Source organism: Mastigoproctus giganteus, chromosome 8 (assembly GCF_048544385.1).
Source record: "Mastigoproctus giganteus isolate SK-2022 chromosome 8, ASM4854438v1, whole genome shotgun sequence".
NCBI lineage: Eukaryota > Metazoa > Arthropoda > Arachnida > Uropygi > Thelyphonidae > Mastigoproctus > Mastigoproctus giganteus.
Window position 1 is genome coordinate 169,504,973 of NC_143582.1, and position 20,033 is coordinate 169,525,005.

At 36.1% G+C, this 20,033-nt stretch overlaps 1 protein-coding gene across 1 annotated transcript in view; it reads left to right on the forward strand.

Moving 5' to 3' along the window:
- Positions 1-20,033, forward strand: part of Nup98-96 (nuclear pore complex protein Nup98-96) — a 770,989-nt gene that overhangs the window by 599,953 nt on the left and 151,003 nt on the right. Inside the window, exon 30 of the mRNA XM_090379042.1 lies at positions 15,798-15,934. Coding sequence (XP_090235168.1) covers positions 15,798-15,934 — 137 coding nt within the window. The remainder of the gene's footprint in view (positions 1-15,797; positions 15,935-20,033) is intronic.

The following is a 20,033-nucleotide window of genomic DNA, read 5'->3' on the forward strand; positions in this document are numbered from 1 at the left end:
CTTTGGGCTCAGAAATACAAATGTTAACTAGCAGGTTCTTAAACGGGTTATCTATCCTCTTGCTACAATAAACCGAATTAGGGTACAGGTAAAATACTACACCAACCAACAATAGTAATATCAAAAAATACTTTATTTCTGTCCCATATGTTGAACAGTGGCACAAACAGCTTAACAGATTCTTTAAAGATACCGAAATTAAAATTGTGGCCAGGCCAATACGGAAATTACACACTATACTGAACAATTGCTCGGTTCTTTCCGTGTATGCAACACAAATTAATGGCCTGGTATACATTTCTTGCGGTGATTGCGACTCGTCTTACCAAGGTTCGACACGTTTTTCTCGGAATATTCGTGTAAATCAACATGAAGCCTCACTTCGTGCTTCTCGCTCAGCAACGTCAGAATTAGCCATTCATTCCATTAACGAAAAACATATTTTTTATTTAACGAGGCCAAAATACTTAATGTCCAATGTAATTATATGCGACTATTAGTTGCAGAAACCATAGAAATTAAATTACATGAGAATTCTGTTAATGTTCGTCAGCCATATTTGAACTCCGATGCATGGACCTTTACATGCATGCCCGAAGACAAATAATCACTATTTAAGTTTCGTGTTCAACCCTATTTGGTAATTTTCATTCCTGTGATCACGTCATATGGTCGAAAAGCATTGTGAGCTTCAGGAAGGAAAATCGTTTTGAATATTTTTGTTAGATTCTTTTTTTAATTGTTATTAATATTTTTTTTAATTGTAATTAATATTTTTAATTGTGTTAAATTGGTTTTTAATTATTTGTTACTCTAATGTAAGTTTTTCCTTTTAATTTCTGGAGAGTATCATACGGAAGTGTTCTACGTACTGTATTGAAGTATGTGCTATATTGAGGTAAACTCCTCTTATTATTTACAAAACTATATTATTATTAAACTATTCTTAAAGTCTTGCTCACTTTAACAAGATCACAGATATGTGAAACACTGAAAGCAAACTGTCTGACAAAAGATTAGCTATCGAGTTTTGCTGCACTTTCCACTATAAGTAAACAATCTTCGATTTGACACTTACTGTTGGCACATTCATAATTTATTGATTCCAAAAATATGCGCACATTGCAAAAACAACCAAAGGTATTATTTGTGTCCTTACTTTTTCAAAAAAAAAAGTTCTTACTTTTTTTTTTGAAAAAAAAAAGTAAGAACTTTTTTTTTTTTTTTTTTTTTTTTTTTTTTATGACAAGTAAAAGCAAAAAGCATAATAACAACAATGATTTTCCTATTCTTGTATACCGATGGTCATTATTTATAAATTATTTATTTTTTTATTTTTTATTTATTTATTTTTTTTTTTTTTTTTGTTATTCTATACTGATGCAAGGCCCCTTGTAATGGGAGGCTCTAAGCTGTAGCTTGTCTAGCTTATGCATAAATCCGGCCCTGCCTACTGTAATGTATTTTCCTATCAATGAGGTTTGAGTGAGAGAAAGGAAATAGTTATATATAGTGATGCTTTTGAGGTTTTGGCTGGGAATGTTGGTTACAGTACTGAAGAACTTTTATATTGGCATTCTGTACAATTTTGTGATATCAACACTTGCAATTCTATGGAAATGGGCCTTTCATGTTCCTGAATGGTAATGCTCTGCCTCATAAAGCTACATTATTAGGGCCATTAGCTAATAGCATTTTTTAAGGTCCCAGTGCTTCATATAGTTTCTTTCATATGCATTCTTCCATCAGTGCTGAAAAGAGTACATTAGAACACCACAGACCACATGATTGCCTCTTTTGCTTTCCTGAAATCGGGAATATAAATATTCTGGTTGGTGTCTGAAATCAGCAGCTTCTATGAAGATCTATTCCCATAATGCATTCTTTGTAGGACTCTTTGTATGTTGCTGATTCTGATACCTTGTTCACAATTGCCAATTCTCCAGATTTACAACAGAGAATCCATCTTTTTGACTCAGTTTGACCAATTCTTCTTCTCACTTTTGTAACATAATTTATAACAGGTTTTCTCCATATATTTTTACAATAATGTACTTTTTCTCAGTCTTTTGCTTTTCACAAAAAAATACGAAACTGTGCTATGTGAATTTCTTATTTTCATTAACAAATACCACCATAATAAAAATACCTGAGAGTAGTTTACTGTAATTGTTCAATTGGATGTTTAAAAAAAAAATTACTAACTTTATTCATTTATAACAATACAGCACATACAATATAACCCAGAATGATACTCTCTTACTTTATAAAGCAATAAAGATCAATAAAAGAACTTAAAGTTTATAAAAAGCTAAAATTTACAAAGATTTATTTTCAAAGAAAATGAATGTATCAGCGAGTAGCCCCTCTAACACTTATTGCCAGTGGAGTCTAGAAATATGAGCCAAAAGGCCACCTTGCTCTGTAAATAAATTATAAAGGCCCTTTCCTTGTCAATCACAATTATGTCATTTGCTCCAGTCTCTGAGTGTTTTTATATACAAAGTTATACAATAACGTTATTATATATCTGGACAAAAAAAACATTAGCGTAGTACTGCTGGCTTGCTGTTGAAGAGATTTTGTGTTGCTGTGATCCAATGAAGTGTTACCGCCGTAGCCTAGTGGTCAGGTGCATAAGTACACGTGCCTTGAGTGGCTGGGGTTCAAGCCTGTGACTGCTGAATACGGTGCTGTTTCTTGTATTCTGTCTATCTTGTGAACTCCTCTGACCGTTAGGTTGTCCCAGAGTATAAACAGAAAATTTATTTATTTATTAATTTAATAAACCTATAGCAGGAGCTCTATGACTTCACGATTAAATATGGCCAGCTGACTTTCTGTTGAAAAAATGTTTCTGGTACTTTTCTATATCATTTAAGATAAAGAAATAGATGAATAGAAGTTTTGCATAATCATTTCTGACATATCATAACATTTACACACCCAACACACTACATACAAATGACTGGTCTTGGCGTGAGCCTCATAACAAGGAGTACAATAGCGGCTAATGGGGGAACCCTGGGGTCCACCACAACAACACATGAATATCCCCCTGAATAATCATTTCTGGCCTACTGTGTCATGCAGATTAAAGCTGGGGGGGCACAGCCTTTAAAAGCTTTGGTGTTATTTTATATTTGTGTGTGTATTTTATTTTTGTTATTGTTTTTAAATCAGTATATTTTATCACCTTTATCCAATATACTGTTACCTCTTTCATTTGTGTAAACAAGAATTTTTTTTTTACCCCTCATCAGTAATGGGGGGGCACAGCCTTTAAAAGCTTTGGTGTTATTTTATATTTGTGCGTGTATTTTATTTTTGTTATTGTTTTTAAATCAGTATATTTTATCACCTTTATCCAATATACTGTTACCTCTTTTTCATTTGTGTAAACAAGAATTTTTTTTTTACCCCTCATCAGTAATAATATTACTGTTTCTTTATTTTACATAATTATTCTATTCTTGGCAGATTGGAATAATTAAAAGCCTTTAAAAGCTTTGGTGTTATTTTATATTTGTGTGTGTATTTTATTTTTGTTATTGTTTTTAAATCAGTATATTTTATCACCTTTATCCAATATACTGTTACCTCTTTTTCATTTGTGTAAACAAGAATTTTTTTTTTACCCCTCATCAGTAATAATATTACTGTTTCTTTATTTTACATAATTATTCTATTCTTGGCAGATTGGAATAATTAAATGGAATGGGGAATTGTGTGTAAATATGTAAATCTTACTTTTATTCATTAAATAAAAACATACATACAGAAATATCCTTTATTCATTATTATTTCAAAAGTACTTGTAATCAGATATTTCTGAAAAAATAGAAATAAATTTCCTAACGCTTTTAAAGAAAATGAATATTTATTAAAGAAATTAATAACATTTGGAATTGCTGCAACTGCATTTAGTCTGAATTTGAGAATTAGGGCATTAAATGCTGGGAAACTTGACCAGTTCATCACAGCAGCTAATTGGAATTTCAGAAATAAGCATAATATTGATGTTGACCCAAGAATGAACAACTAAATCTACTTTAAATGGAAGAGACATTCTTAATTTGAAGGATTATGATTGTGCATTCCGAAGAAACAAATGTATTGTGTAATGTATTTTTTAAAATTTATTATTTATTTAATTTGTAATTAGTGTATTCATTGTAAAAAGGAGAAGACTTGTATTGCTTTGTAATCCCCATGCGATGTAGAGTAGTTGGCCCTGTTTGTATGTGTGTGAAAAAATTCACCATATGCATATTTATATGTCTAAATACAGGAAATTAATAATACAGTATTTCATTAATTCGATGTTGGATTATGTGAAACGCAACATATTTTGAAGTCACTGCCATTTCCCGACCAATGATATAGGGTTTTATATGCATTTTAACTAGGCTTATTCACAATGCATCAGTAATGAAATTCAGAATCTGAATTAGGTCTGGCAGCTTGCATGCAGGGAGAACACTGGTCGCTGTCAATACAAAATACACAATTTCCCAATGCATAGCTACTGTGCATTTTCAAATGTCAGAATTTATGCATTCTCAGTTTGAACAGAAGGATAAGAAATGCACTTCAGAAATGGGGAGGGGGGGCTTTTCCATTGGAGGATTTAAAAAAAAAATTCTAAAAATTCTTAAGAAATTCATAATGAGGCATGGGGGAGTCTTTTTTCAGTTTTTCACATATAATAACAAAAACCGCCGAGTTTCATTTTTGCTAACCATAATAGTCATGCAGCTCAATGTACGAGGATTGGTACGAAAGTACCAATTTTTTTCCTTAGAAAATTTAATTCCTACAACTATGCCTTTTACATCAATTAATTCTCAATCATTAATTAACACTTATTTTTCCACAAATGCATCACCATCATTTTCTGTGCACTACTGCTATCTCTTAGTCAGGTGCTGTATACTAATCTTATAAAAGTCCTTACTCTTGTTCTGGAGGGCTTTCTGGTTGCAACTTCCAACTATCGCCTCTTCGGCTCACTGAAGGATGCATTTTGCAGAGCCAGCTCAAGCAGTAGTCAGCCGCAGAATGCATCATGGGGTGCACTGTTCTTCCTCATGCATCCTTCAGCAAGCTGAAGGATGCATGAGGAAGAACAGTGCACCCCAGTTTTGCAATGGCCTGAATCATGCGTACACTGGTGTGGGGTTGTGTGTTGTCATGGAGAAAAAGAACCTCATTAAGGTTTTTGTCCCAAATTGAACTGTACGGATGCAGGCTTTCAACATTTCCACATATTGATCTGAGTTGATTGTGATGCCATGCTCCAAGAAGTCTACAGGCAAGGCCCATTCTTTGTCCCAAAACTCTGCTGCCATGGTTTTACCGACAGAAGGCTGCCTTTGAACTTCTTCTTGTGCAGTAGATTTTGATGGTGCCACTCCATTGACTGTCTCTTCGTTTCAGGATCATAATGGTGGATCCAGGTTTTGTCATCTTTGACTATGAGTGAAAGCAAACCCTCTGGTTCACTCTCATAGTTGCTGGAGAAGTTCCATACAGATGACTTTCCTGGTTTCTTTGTGCTCAGATGTCAGCATTTTAGCCTGGTTCCTTTATGATGGTTATCACAGAAGGTTTTCCTATACCTGCTGCATCATACAATTTATATGTTGCAGTGGTCCTCTTTGATCAGCACATCGCTCTGGCTCTTGTTGTCTGTTGTCACTGATGTTACTGGCCAGCCGCTTCAGGGCTATGTAAAGTGTTGTACCCAACGTCTAACTATACTCACATCTACAGTATTATCACCATTAACATTTTCTTCCTTGGTAAGAAATTCAGTCGCCACTCTGTGCTTGATACATTTGGTTGTGTGGAATTAATCGTGTGTGTGTCTAAATTACACTGCTATATACAGAGGAGATTATGAATTAAACTGCTTAAAGAGCTTTTCTATTATTTTCAATACTATTTTGCTGAGTAAAATTAAAAAACAAAATATATAAAACCTTGATGCTTGAATCAAACCTTTCTAACATCTGGTTACATGTTTTGTTTTCCTTTCATGCAGTTTCCATTGTTAATCTTTTCAAGGGAGAAAAAATAAATAAACAAGCAGATTTAATTTCACAACCAGGGTAAAATTTTGCAGTTGTCATCAAACATTTTTCAGCTGTACTCATGTTCACCTATCTTGCATTGCAAATTTAAATCTGTATAAATGAGACAAAATGAACAACTAGCAATCATAATCAAGATTGCTAGTTTCATCTAGGACAAAAAGTTCGGTTGGGACCAAATTTTCAGCTTATTTTCTAGTGTTGGACCTTGGGAAAATTTCAGGTTCGGTTATGATTTCACAGTTCTTATTCCCTCTTCCCCTGCAAAAATCAGCTTCAGTGGAAGTATGTTTTTGCATTAATTGACAAGAAAAATTCAGATTGCTAAATTTTTAACATATATTCTATTTGCCCTCGGGATGGTACTAAGTTCACTTTTGATTTCATAGCATTGCCTCCCCCAGTATTCACAATAGAAATATTTCTCTAAATTTGGCACAGGAGCACTGATCCATTTCAAAATTCAGTGCTTGCTTATAATATTTTAGTTACAAATTTTCGTGTTCATTGGTTGACTTCGTTTTTTGTTAAAAATCATGAATAAATTATTACTATTTGCTAATGTACCTGAAATGTAACATGCATACGCTACCTGGCTTGTTTTATTTCTCTTCGTAGTGCCCTTTGCAGTTGCATGTGTATCACCTTTTCATATTAGCATTGCCTTTAGTAGTAATATATGATGTAATAACACAAGCCTATACAGCATCAGCCAAAAGAAAACTTCCCTTTTCACCTATCCATTTCTTCTGAAAGTACATCTAGTTCTTCATTGAATTTATTTATGCTATCAACTTCCTCAGTGATTAATGGAAGTTTGTTCGAGCAGTCAACCACTTTTTGGCTAAAGGCAAATTTCTGCACATCTATTCTGCAACTTACTTTCCTCAATTTGAATTTACAACCCCACCCCCCCTCAAGTGTGTAATCTGAACAAGAGGAAGAATCCTGTCAGCATTGAGGTTGCTAAAACCATTCAAAGCCTTAAAACCCCAATCAGATCACCTCACGGGTGAATGCCTAGTCTCTGGATGCTGTAATTTGCAGAACTGAAGCCTTCTCTCTCTACTCATTCCAGCAGCACTCCTTCCTTCCTAACTAAAATGAGGCTTCCAGGCCTGTATGCAGTATTTGATTTGTGGCCTGACGTCTAATGAAGTCTAATGTCAACAAATATCTTCTTTCGTCTTCTCAACCTCCAAACCAAGCATGGTACAGTCAACCCTTGTGCAATGCAAAATCGTGAAATATAAACGACAGGCCCTATGGGAAAAATAGGGTTAGGTGTCGACCACCCAAGATTGAACACACATTTGTAACTAAAACATTACCAAACACAATAAATAATCGTAATAAAATACATAAGTATTTTATTACGACTATTACGTAATAAAATATTGCTAATGCTTTTGCTTCTATCGTAAGCAAACTTGTTTTTTGTTTGATTTTCTATCCAAACAGTTGACAGCCGTTGCATCTCTTCCAATTCTTTGTGTTTTAATCTAATGGATTTTAATTACACTTTGAGTTGTTCCTGCTGTGAAAGTTGTTTTTATTTTCTCTGCATTCTTTGTAATTCTCGGCATTGCCTCATTTAGGTCTGTAGCATGTGCAATATCACATGGTCTTTCATTTCGCTCAAAGCGTTTCACATTTTTCCGCTATCGACAGTGGTGGACTGGCCATAAGCCTTACCGGGGAAACCCCGGTGGGCCAGAGGCCGGTGTGATTTTGGCCATAAACCATAGTATGAGGCCACTATAAATTTTCCCAGGTAAGAATTTTTGATCCAGTCCGCCTCTGTTTATAGATATTGCTTTTTTTTTTCCCTCTCTGAATCTGCAGTGTCTTCACCAGGACGCTTCCTTTTTACACCTTTTAAGTATTTTACTCATTTTTAGGGAATAAAGCACAATTACAAAACGAGGGGGCACGCTTGATACACATAAACAAAGCTGTGCACATGTAGCAACTGAATAAACAACACCGTAAAGGCAGAGATACACTATTAACACCTCACATTTTACTTAAGCACATTTCTAGGGGTTACTACCATAAAACAATAAAAACAATTTCCAGTTGCGTTTCTGCTAGTGAATGTTATAAACTGGTAGTAAACTCGATCTAATTGCATTTGCGATTATGCCGATAGCTGGAATTGTGTTGATTTTTATGTTATTATGGTGAAATGTGTTTCCCCTTCACTGATATAAAACACATAAATACATTTTCAGAATCTTCTCTTCATTCCTATTGTGTTGCATTCAGTTGGAGTGATTCCGCGTTCGACTGCCATTTCTTGTAAACACAAAGGCGAATCATGCATAAGCGAATTCGGTTCGTGTTATATAAGATATCATTCCCCTATTTATAAATCGTGTATGATCGAATTCATGTAATGTAAACACGTGTTATATGAGGACTGACTGTACTAAGTACTATAGGTTCTAATACCTCTCGTGTTTCAGGTTTTAAAAAAAAAAATATATATATATATATATGTGTGTGTGTATGAGACCAAGTCTCTGATATCCTAACAATGTCCATATTGATGCCTTGACCAGCACTTAAAATTCATCAAATTTATTTACTAAGCACTTAGCATTGGTGTACATGCACCTATTCCTACTCTTAGTTACCATAACACAGCCCATGTTTGATGAATATATGGATGATAACATGTATTTGCTTGTTTCATGATGACTCCCTGAAATCCCTCCACTTTGCTTTCCAGGTTTCTGCTCATTATATTAGAAGCAGTGAAAGAATCACTTTCACCTCACCCTGTGGATATTGTTGATCTGTTTGTCAGTGTATCCCACTAAGCTTTCAGTTTTCCAACCGACCTAACTCTGCCTCAATAGCAGCCGTAGCAAATATCCTTGCACCCTTTCTATTTAAGTGTATCCAATTCTTGTAGAAACAGTCTCTCCTGTTAACAAGCACAGACCACACTGAGAAAAATGCTATCCCATGAGCTTTGACAATCTCTTGAGGGCCAAATTGATTGACAAGGCTCTCATCATATGCTCCATCTATCATGTCTGGGCAGAAATGCAGGCACTTTCAGATTTAACCCAACTCGCAACTCTTTTTCAACATTGCACAGTAGGTCTGCAATTCTACTCTTAATTTCATTAGTGCCAATGCACATTTCCTTTCATTAGTGCCAATGCACATATCTCCTTTATGCCCTTAAAAGATGATGTGTTTGTGTGTGGCACCTCCATAGCCAGGTGGGCAGGAGTGGCAGTGTGTAGCACACGCTTCTTGATTAGACCGGGGTTTGAGCCCCTGACCACCACATACAGAGGGTATGGAAAGGTCAGGGAATGACCACTGCATATCCCCGGAGCAATATGGCCTTAGTTGCTAATGCTCCTAAAAACCAAATAAATAACAAATAAAAGATGATGTCTGCATTATGACCTTTTGACATTGTGACCTTTTGTCCCTGGCAGACATACCCTGGTCATGTTGTGCCTATCCATTTTTTGCACTATATTTCCCATTTCCCTAATAACAGAACTGTAAACTGACAACAACTAGCTTTTGTGGGACCAGCACATTTTGCCTTGTTGGTTGCCTCTGTGTTGCCTGATGATCAAGTTCAAGCTCTGGCATTGATGTGTGCAGTTGAGAGCTCGATACCTCTCACCCCAATTCGAATCCTTTGAGGGATCCACCCTGTTCTTTAAGCTTTGATGAAGGCCCATAACAATGCTGAGGTTGCACCTAATTCACTCACACTCTTTACATAGAGCACCCACAAAGACATCGCTATTGGCAATATCATGGCCTGTTCTTGATAGCTGTGCAAACATCAAAGCAATACATTTCATAAGGCTGTAATTGATAGGACAAACTGTCCCCCCTTCAATTCTCCCTCAATCCATTGCACTCCCACTACCTTGAACCTTTTGCTTTGCTACTCTGGTCTGATCATATGATCGTGAGTATCAAGTCTAATACAATATCACTACTATAGAGATAAGATGAAATGCAAATTTAAATCTAAGCACATTGTAATAGGATGATAACATTAACAAAAGGTAGCATTTAAACATAGGTGGGTTTCAATTTATACAGTTTTACAGTTGTTTAACCTTCAGAAATATATGTATAAATTATGTGATATGTAAAAAAAAAAACACAACTTAAGAAACTAATAACATTCAGTATTTGGACACTGGGTGTTTTTCTTTGTAAAAGTGATGTCAACTGATCACCAACTGACATAAGAGTATACCATGCTTAAAAAAGTTTACTAAAAGTGATAATGCAAAAAAGGAATGTCACTCTTTCTTTGCTTGGATTACAAGTATTAAATAGCAGATAACATCCAAAACTAGTCTCTCTCTCTCTCAAACGTATATACAATTATACATAATAAATTAAACCATTTATTTGTATTCATCAAACTATATAATGGTGGCAAAAACAAAACTTGGAATCTTGTTATGTGCAAGAAATTTACTGAATTTTTTACAGCACAATTGTTATTTTCCCCATATTGACTAAATTAACTCATTAACTGTATATTCACTAATTTCTGTTTCAAATAAGAATCACGAAAATTTTGCACAAAGTAAATAAGAGTGACTAAAAATTTCTGTTGATTAATTATTACTGACATATTCTGAACTTTAAATTAACAAGGTTTTACTGTAATCTTTAACTCTAAGGTGGTGTTTTCAGGCCAGCTAGACAGAAGAGCGATCATACTTCAGTCGCAGCATGGATTTGTTAAGGGATGATCTTGTCTGACCACTTTATTTGGATACTATGATGTAGTGATAAAGAAAACGGATGCAAAAAATATTTTTGATATCATATACTTGATTCCGGGGAAGCCTTTGATATTGCACATAAGAGAGCTTCCCTGGACTCAGGGGAGGTACCCATAGACTGGAGATGTGGAAATGTGACCCCAACTCACAAAGGAGGATCAAAGGCTGACACAAGTAATTATAGACCTGTGAGTTTAACTTCTGTTCCCGGAAAATTAATGGAGGCACTGGTTAAAGAAGCACTGCAGGATCATCTAGACAAGACTTCAGTTATAGCTCGGACACAGCATGGTTTTGTTAAGGGAAAGTCTTGCCTGACCAATTTGATTGGATACTATGACAGTCGCAAAAGAACTGGATGTAGGGAATAACTTTGATATTATATACTTGGATCTTAGAAAGGCTTTTGATACTGTTGCACATGGAAGACTGCTGCACAAATTGGAGCAGTGTGGCATTGGAGGCAAATTGCTGCTATGGATAAAGGGGTGGTGGAGGGGGAGAAGACAGAGTGGTAATCAATGGACACTGCTCATCGTGGACTAATGTTATTAGTGGAGTCCTTCGGGGTTCAGTGCTGGGTCCATTATTGTTTTCTGTATTTATAAATAATATTAATGATGGTATATCAAGCTTAATGTCCAAGTTTGCAGACGATACGAAGGTTGGCAGAGTTGTCAAGCACACTACTGACACTATGCTGCTGCAACAGGATCTGGAAAGGTTGAGCAGATGGGCTGAGAGGTGGCAAATGAAGTTTAACATGGACAAATGTAAAGTACTACATATGGGAAACAGCTACCCCAGAGCAACGTATCAACTCTGTGGTACTACACTGACAGTGGTAGAGAATGAAAGGGACCTGGGAGTGGCTGTGCAGGCAGATATGAAGTTCTCTGAGCAGTGCAGACGGGCTGCAAGAGTAGCTCATGGAGTATTGTCAATGATATACAGGAATTTTTCCAGCAGGGATAAGGAGGTGATTATTCCATTGTATAAGGCAATGGTCAGGCCACACCTAGAGTACTGTATACAGGTCTGGAGGCCTCATTTCAAGAAGGATGTAGGGCTGCTGGAACGAGTACCCCTCATTTCAAGAAGGATGTAGAGCTGCTGGAACGAGTACAGAGAAAGGCAACAAGATTAGTGAATGGAACAAAGGGGTGCTCTTATGAAAAAGGCTTAAGTTTTGCAAATTACAGTGTCTGGAGACTAGGCACCAGCGAGGTGATCTGATAGAGGTGTATAAAGCCTTGAATGGTTTGAACATGCTCAATGCTGATGGGATTCTTCCTCTTGCTCAGAATAATCACCTGAGAGGGCATAAATTCAAATTGAGGAAAGACAGATGTAGGATAGACGTGCAGAAATATGCCTTTAGCCACCGGATGGTTGGTTGGTGGAACAGACTTCCATCCCTTGTCGTGGAAGTTGATAGCCTAAATAGGTTTAAGGCTCAGCTGGACATGTATTTTGAATGAACAGAGGGGTGAAGTGGAAGTGGTTATTTTTTATTTATTTTTATTTTATTTTTTTTGGCTGATGATGCATAAGCTTGCTTTCTTGCATCAAATGCCTCTACTAATGCTAATGCTCTCAACCTTTCCAGATCCTGTTGCAGCAGCAGAGCATCAGTAGTATCCTTAACAACCCTGCCAATTGTATCGTCTGCAAACTTGGACATTAAGCTTGATATACCATCATCAATACTATTTATAAATACAGAAAACAATAATGGACCCCACACTGAACCCTGAGGGACTCCACTAATAACATTAGTCCACAATGAGCAGTGTCCATTGATTACCACTCTGTCTTCTCCCTCTCAACCACGCCTTTATCCATAGCAGCAATTTGCCTCCAATGCCACACTGCTCCAATTTGTGCACCAGTCTTCCATGTGCAACAGTATCAAAAGCCTTTCTAAGATCCAAGTATATAATATCAAAGTTATTCCCTGCATCCAGTTCTTTTGTGACTGCATCATAGTATCCAATCGAATTGGTCAGGCAAGACTTCCCCTTAACAAAACCATGCTGTGTCCGAGCTATAACTGAAGTGTTGTCTAGATGATCCTGCAGTGCTTCTTTAACCAGTGCCTCCATTAATTTTCCTGGAACAGAAGTTAAACTCACAGGTCTATAATTACTTGTGTCAACCTTTGATCCTCCTTTGTGAATTGGGGTCACATTTGCACATTTCCAGTCTATGGGTACCTCCCCTGAGTCCAAGGAAGCTCTCATAATTATGGCTAAGGGTTTGCTTACTTCCTTTGCTGCCTCGTTTAATATAACTGGATAGATCCTATCCACCCCAGGTGCCTTTCTTGTGTTTATCTTCAACAATTTCTCCTCCACTTTACTCTCAGTTATTACAAGATTATCTAGCTTACTGCCGGAGTTGAATACACCTCTGGCATTCCCCTCACTGAATAACCCCTCTTGTGTGAATGTCGATGCAAAATATTCATTTAGTTTGTTAGCTACCTGAGCAGGATCATCAACAGTTGAACCATCGATATCAAGTGGACCAATCTGATTCATCCCCTTCCTTCTAGAGTTTACATAAGTAAAGAACTCTTTGCTGTTTTTCTTTGCATCCTTTGCCAAAGATTTCTCATAATCTGCCTTTGCCTGCCTAACCTCCTTTGTGACTTGGTTACAGACCAGCTTATATCTATCATAGGCTTCTGTGTCACGTGTTAATTTATATGTATCCCATGCATTTTTTTTTCTCTGCCATGTGTCTCATTAGTTTATCTGACATCCATTTATGCCTAAACCTTGAACAATATTTTTTAGTTGGTATGTAAAGCCTAGTAGCTTCCAAGATAAGTTCTTTGAATGCTTCCCATTTTGAATTTGCTGTTGGTAACATCATCAGTTGGTCCCACTGTATAGAATTCAAATACTGTCTCAGACCATTGTAGTCGCCTTTACAAAAGCAATAACCCTTCCCTTTACCCCTGATGATAGTTACCTCTTTGAGTAAATCCCACTTCAGCACACTGTGATCACTGCCACCTCATGGTTTCTTTATCTGCAGATTCTTAATGCATGAAGAATCACTACTGATAATCAAATCAAGTATATTACTCCCTCTAGATGCCTCCCGAACATGCTGATGTAGAAAACAATCATCCATTAAATCCACAAAAGCCTGGCTAGTGTGTGAGTGACCAACCCACAAATTCCAGTTGATGTCTGGGAAATTAAAATCCCCCATTATAAGATTCTCTGATTTACTGGTCCACTCTATTTCCCTGTACATTTTCTTATTATACTCATCAGAGTCATTAGGCCTATAGCACACTCCTCTCAATTTTGATCTCCCAATGCTTATGTCACACCAAACTGACCGGACACTGTAATCTCCTGCTATGTCGACTGGCTTCACTTCCTTGGATTTTGTGTTTCTTAACTAATAGCATAACCCCTCCTCCCTTCCTATCCTGTCTATACTTTCTGTAGACGTTGTGCTCCCCAAATTCCAGTTCTGCATTCCTTATATCTGTGTGACACCACTTCTCTGATATCCCAACAATATCTGCCTTTGATGCTTTGAGCAATACCTCAAATTCATCAAATTTATTTACCAAACTCCTAGCATTGGTGCACACGCAAGTATACATGCACCTGTTCCTATTCTTAGCTACCCTAAAACAACCCATGTGTTCACTTGTACCGCAATGACTCCCAGCATTCTCTGAAACATCCTGCATCTTGTTTTCCAGGCTTCTGCTCATTCCAATAGAAGCAGTGCAAGAATCACTTTCACCTCTGCCAGTGGCTACTGTTAATCTATTAGTCCTTGTATTCCTCCCCCCCAAGCTAGCAGTTTTCCGACCCACCTAACACTGCCTCGATAGCATCAGCAAATATTCTTGCACCCTTTCTATTTAAGTGTATCCCATCCCTGTAGAAGCAGTCTCTCCTGTTAACAAGTACAGACCAGGCAGAAAAAAATTCTACCCCTTGAGCCTTGCACAATCTTTCCAGGGCAGAATTGCAGACACTTTCAAATTCAACCCTAATTCACAGCTTTTTTTCAACAATTATTGGTTACTTCAACCACTTCTCATCTCAGTTACCCTAACTGTTCACATTATGATTCTGTTTGTCTTCAAAAGCAGTACTTATGCATATGCCTGCGCTGATATTCCTTATTAGAGACCTCCTAATATGGAGTCTCTTATTTTTGATCTCATTTGTTTTTTAAGAGGCAAATTTTCTTTTGACTTGTAAAAACAAAAAGTGTGACCCTCTTCTGACATCTGATAGCACAAATGTATTATGAACAGTATTTGCATATTCTGCCATGTTATGTCATAGATCTGCATAGTGATGACAGAAGAACTGCAACTGTCCTTTATAAACTATTGATCGCCACTTTTTGTTAACTGTTTGCTAAAACATAGCATGTAGAATGTGTTCTGTTTTCTTTACTTGTCACCATTTTCCTGATTTTCTGCCTTTCCTTTAATGTATCTGCAGCATGTGTTTATTATTATTTATTTTATGTAATTATATTGTTTTTTGATTGGGTGCATTTTAGTCACAATAGCTCTTGCACAGAACCATAAATCAATCAATTAATCAAGCTTTTTGATTGTGAAACCAGAAAGGAGAAGCCCATTATTTATTCTTAAAGGAACTATTTTTATTCTTGTAAATGAATGCAAATTCTTTATCTTGAATGTTTATTTATTAGTTAAGTTTTTTCACTTTCTGTAGTGTAGTGGTTGAATTGGATGTAGTCTTTCTGTCAGAATTTAATCTTAGTACTTCTTTTAAAAAAATAATTATTTTAGTTCCTTATTCTTCATTTAAACTAAGTTAAAAATTAAAGTGTGTTATTCTTCATACATGTTTCCCTTTATATTAAGTTGTCAAGAACATAATTTTCTGATTAGGCTGACAAATTTATTGATATCAGAAGATTAAAGATTTATGCCTTACTTGCTGGAACTTTGGTATGGCAGCCTTCAGACCTAGTAGTTAATTGCTGCGAAGATTTGGATTGGCGGAGATCCTTAGCCTTGCATCTCTGGTAAGGACACTGTTTCAAGTATTTATTTATTTTTCAATATATCCTTATGCTGTGATTAGCTATCCTAATGGCTGGATTCTGTAATTTCTATACATCTGAATTTTATTAATATAAAGTTTAAAGGACTTAAATGTTTAAGTTTTTTAATAACAAGGTCTACCAAAATTGTCAAAACTTGACTGTTTTTTTTTTTAACATTAACTTGAGTATTATCTAACAATATAAAAAATGAGAAAAAGAGATGAAATTATTGTACATGGTAATCTGTGTCCTAAGCATCAAAACAACTATGGCATGTTTAAACATTATTTAATAAGTTAAATTAATATCACATTTCTGCATATATTTCATTGGTCCCTGGAAAGCTTTTAAGCTCAATCATAGCTCCTTACTCCCCAACCACAGAAATCTGTTAGTATAAATGAAAGTATACTTCACATATTAGTCCTCGTTCCCTCCTCCCTTATAAAAGTTGGCATAAATGAAAGTATGTGTTTGCATTAATTGACAAGAAGAATGCTGATTGCTGCCAAATTTTTAACATATATTCTCTTGGCCCCTGAGATTATTCTAAGTTCAATTCTGATTTCATAGCATTCCCTCCTTAGTTTCCCTACAGAAATATTACTATAATTTTGGAACAGGAGCTCTGATCCATTTCAAAATTTAAATGCAGGCCTAAAATATTTTACAAATCTAACAAATTTCTTGTCAGTGGTTGACTTTGTTGTAAATCATAAATTATTACTATATGCTAATATGCCTGAAATGTAATGCGCTACTTACACTGATTGATCACTGAATTATGAAAGCTGAATGAGGTACAAGAGTGCGGAGTTAGTTCACCTACGTAGCATAGATAAGGTGTCAGTGGTTCAGTAGGTAGTAAAATCATTTAAAGAATAATAATGGAAATAATATGCAATTGCTTTGTTTCAATCTTTTGTTGATGCACTATACAATAAAATATTTAAAAAATTCTGCAATTCTGCCCAGACACGATAGGAGGGAGTATATGATGAGAGCCTTGTCGATCAATTCGGCCCTGGAAAGATTTCCAGTTTGCAGACCAGCAAGTACTTCCATGATATAAGTCAACAAGTAAAGTTACAAGTTGTTTATTATTGTTCTTACGGAAATCAAGGATTAATGCATATCACAGATTCACATTAAACTGAAAATATCAACACGTGTTCACAACGAATCTAAAGTTGATCTTCAGTGAGTAAAAAAATAGGAGCCATGCTTGCATTGCATTATAAGCAGAATCATGTTCTAACGAATTGTGTTTTAACGGATTTCAGCTGTATTTCTCATAAGATAAAAATTGACTTTTTAATATGTATTAACTGAATTTTGTATTGAGTGGTTATTTGTAGAAAAGCCTATCATTTTATCAGGAGGAATGATATGTACGCCATATAAATGTTTGTATTGACAAGATTCTATTGTGTATGCGTGCATGCCCTATTTAATGCTAGGGATGCATTCGTGGAAATGGCAGTGGTAAATGGGTCCACTATGTAGGTTGTAATAGCATAATCCCAATGAAGATGTGCTCCCAACATTGTAATTTATCACTTGACCAACAAATTAGAGCTTTTTTGGTTACTTAAACAAATAATAAATATGATTTAATAAATAATTAATACAGTAAGTTAATCTACTCAATAGTGCATGCCACAATCCCAAACATGGTGAACTTGGAAGCACTGAGAGAGAAGATTGTAGTTATTGGCAGGAAGATGAACTTGAAGGTTTTCAACCTTCAAGTTGCAGCATCTTTAATTGCAGCATGATATACATACAATTAGTCCCATCACGGCATGGTGGTGCCAGGGGTTACCAGTCATCCCTTGAAGTAGTTTTCAAGGAATAATGGGCAAGCTTGAAGCGTCTTCTCGTGGAGGAGTTCTTTATAGTATAGCAAAATATTACATCAGTTCACTTCAGTTCTCTGCTCAAAATCTGCATCATTTTCAGTGAAGAAATCCAGGGTATCCATGATCTTATCAAAACTCTGTTGTTAGATTTCTGTTGGATGCATCGTCATTATTGTCAGTGGGATCATTGTTGTCCTCCGTAGAATGCTGCTGTTCCAGCTCTTCATTGGTGTGAATGCAGTAACTCCTGCACATCGTCATATTCAAATCAAATCCCCTAAAGTTGTGACATGCCATAGTTTCTTCCAGCTGCTATTCATAGAGTTGGTTATCACTTCTTCCCAAAATGCAACAATGTTTCTAATGCCCTTCATAATGTTGAAGGCCTTCAACCAATTTCTGATTGACTGCTTTTCGTTACCATCCATCTCCTTGATCAGTTCTTTAAAAGTGCAGAGTAGGACAGTAGAGAGTGAAATGACATTCTGATTTGTTGGTTGAATCAGTGAAGTTGTGTTTGGTGGAAGGAACACAAGTTCTACAGAAATTTGGCTCTCCAAATTCTTAGTGTTGCCAGGAGCATTGCCAAGCACCAACAGTTCTCTGGGTTCCAAAGTCATTTTCCTCGCAGTTATGCTGCACTGCTGAGCAAATACTGGAGATGAACCACTTGAAGATGTCTCTTGTCAGTCAAGCTTTTTTATTTGACTGCCAGGTAACAGGCGAGTACTCCTTAGAATATCCTTTCATTGCTTGGAATGTTATCAAGTGGTAGATAAGCATGGGCTTCAGCTTTAAATCTCCCAAAGCATTACCATCAAGCAAGAGCATAGAGCAGTCCGTGGCAGCTTTAAACTCTGACATATACTTCTCTTCTCGTTTGGTGAAAGTTCATGATGGCATGTGCTTCCAGAAAGGAAGCACATGCCATCCATGTGGAAGACAATCTGGGGAAGGTACCATGCTCTGATTGCCTTGTTGTGTGTAAGCGAATTCAGTCACTTTTCAGTGACTGTTATGCTGTGTGGATTTCTTCACCGTTTGAGCCTGTCAAACCAACCAGAATTAGCTTCAAATATTTGTTGTTAGTACTTTACCTTGTTCTTGGAGGATTGTAAAGATGATCTTTGCCTTTTCCATGATGAGAAGCTGGCTCCTGGGCATATAGTGCTGATTCTGATCTTCCACCCATATTATTAATACAGCCCCAGTATAACATGGTACTTCTACAACACTTTTCACTCTAACACGATTGATAAATTGTGGCAATCTTCACACAACATGGTACTTCAACAGCAAGGTTTCGCTCTAACATGGTTCGAGAATTGCTGGAAATCTCATAACACAGAGCTTTTGTGCTGGGAAAATCCTGCTATTATGTTAGATGTAATTTTCAACGTTTCTATTCCTTTTCTGAATCCCTGCTGTTGACTCGCTAGTTGTTATTGCCTTTGTGATATTTTTCTAAAGCACATTTCTGGAGATCACTGCCATAAAGCAATTTGCAGTTTCCGGTTTATTGAGCTTTTCTGTTAGGATAATCAATTATAAACGGGTAGTAAACTCGATCTTCTTGCATTTGCTATAGTACCGATAGCTGGAATTCTGTGGGTTTTCACGTTATTATGGTGAAATGTGTTTCCCCTTCCATCAAATATTCATTAAAAAAAAACACATCAATTTTCAGAAACTCATTACCTCTGTATCTCACTTGCGTGTATCGTGTTTGTTGCAACTTGTGCACGTGTTTTCTTTGTTATTAATTGCTTATCATTTTTACTGTTTTAAATTTTACAACAAAAAAAAAAAAAAAGTCAGTGAACAGAAATATCAATTAGTATGTACATATTACAGTACATATTAATTAAGCTATGTATGTGAGTGTAGATTTATTTTTATTTTGCTAACTGGAAAATATTCTTCAGATTTTCACGTATCATTTAAGTGGAGATCCACTGTATTTTGTTGGGAGATCCCTGGGTTAGGTTCTGTGCTATTAAACTTGTGCTTTTTTGAGACCATAAAAGATAATTGTGACTTCAAAGAGTGCAGTTCGTGACTTTTAAAGAGAGCAGAAGGTACACGAAATCTAGATGCTGCAGAAGAGATTGTGATTAGCAGCGATGAAGAGGAAGAAAATTAAATGAATGTACATTATCTCACATATAAGTATCACAGTTTGTAATATAAGATGTTTGTTCAGTTATTACTATTTA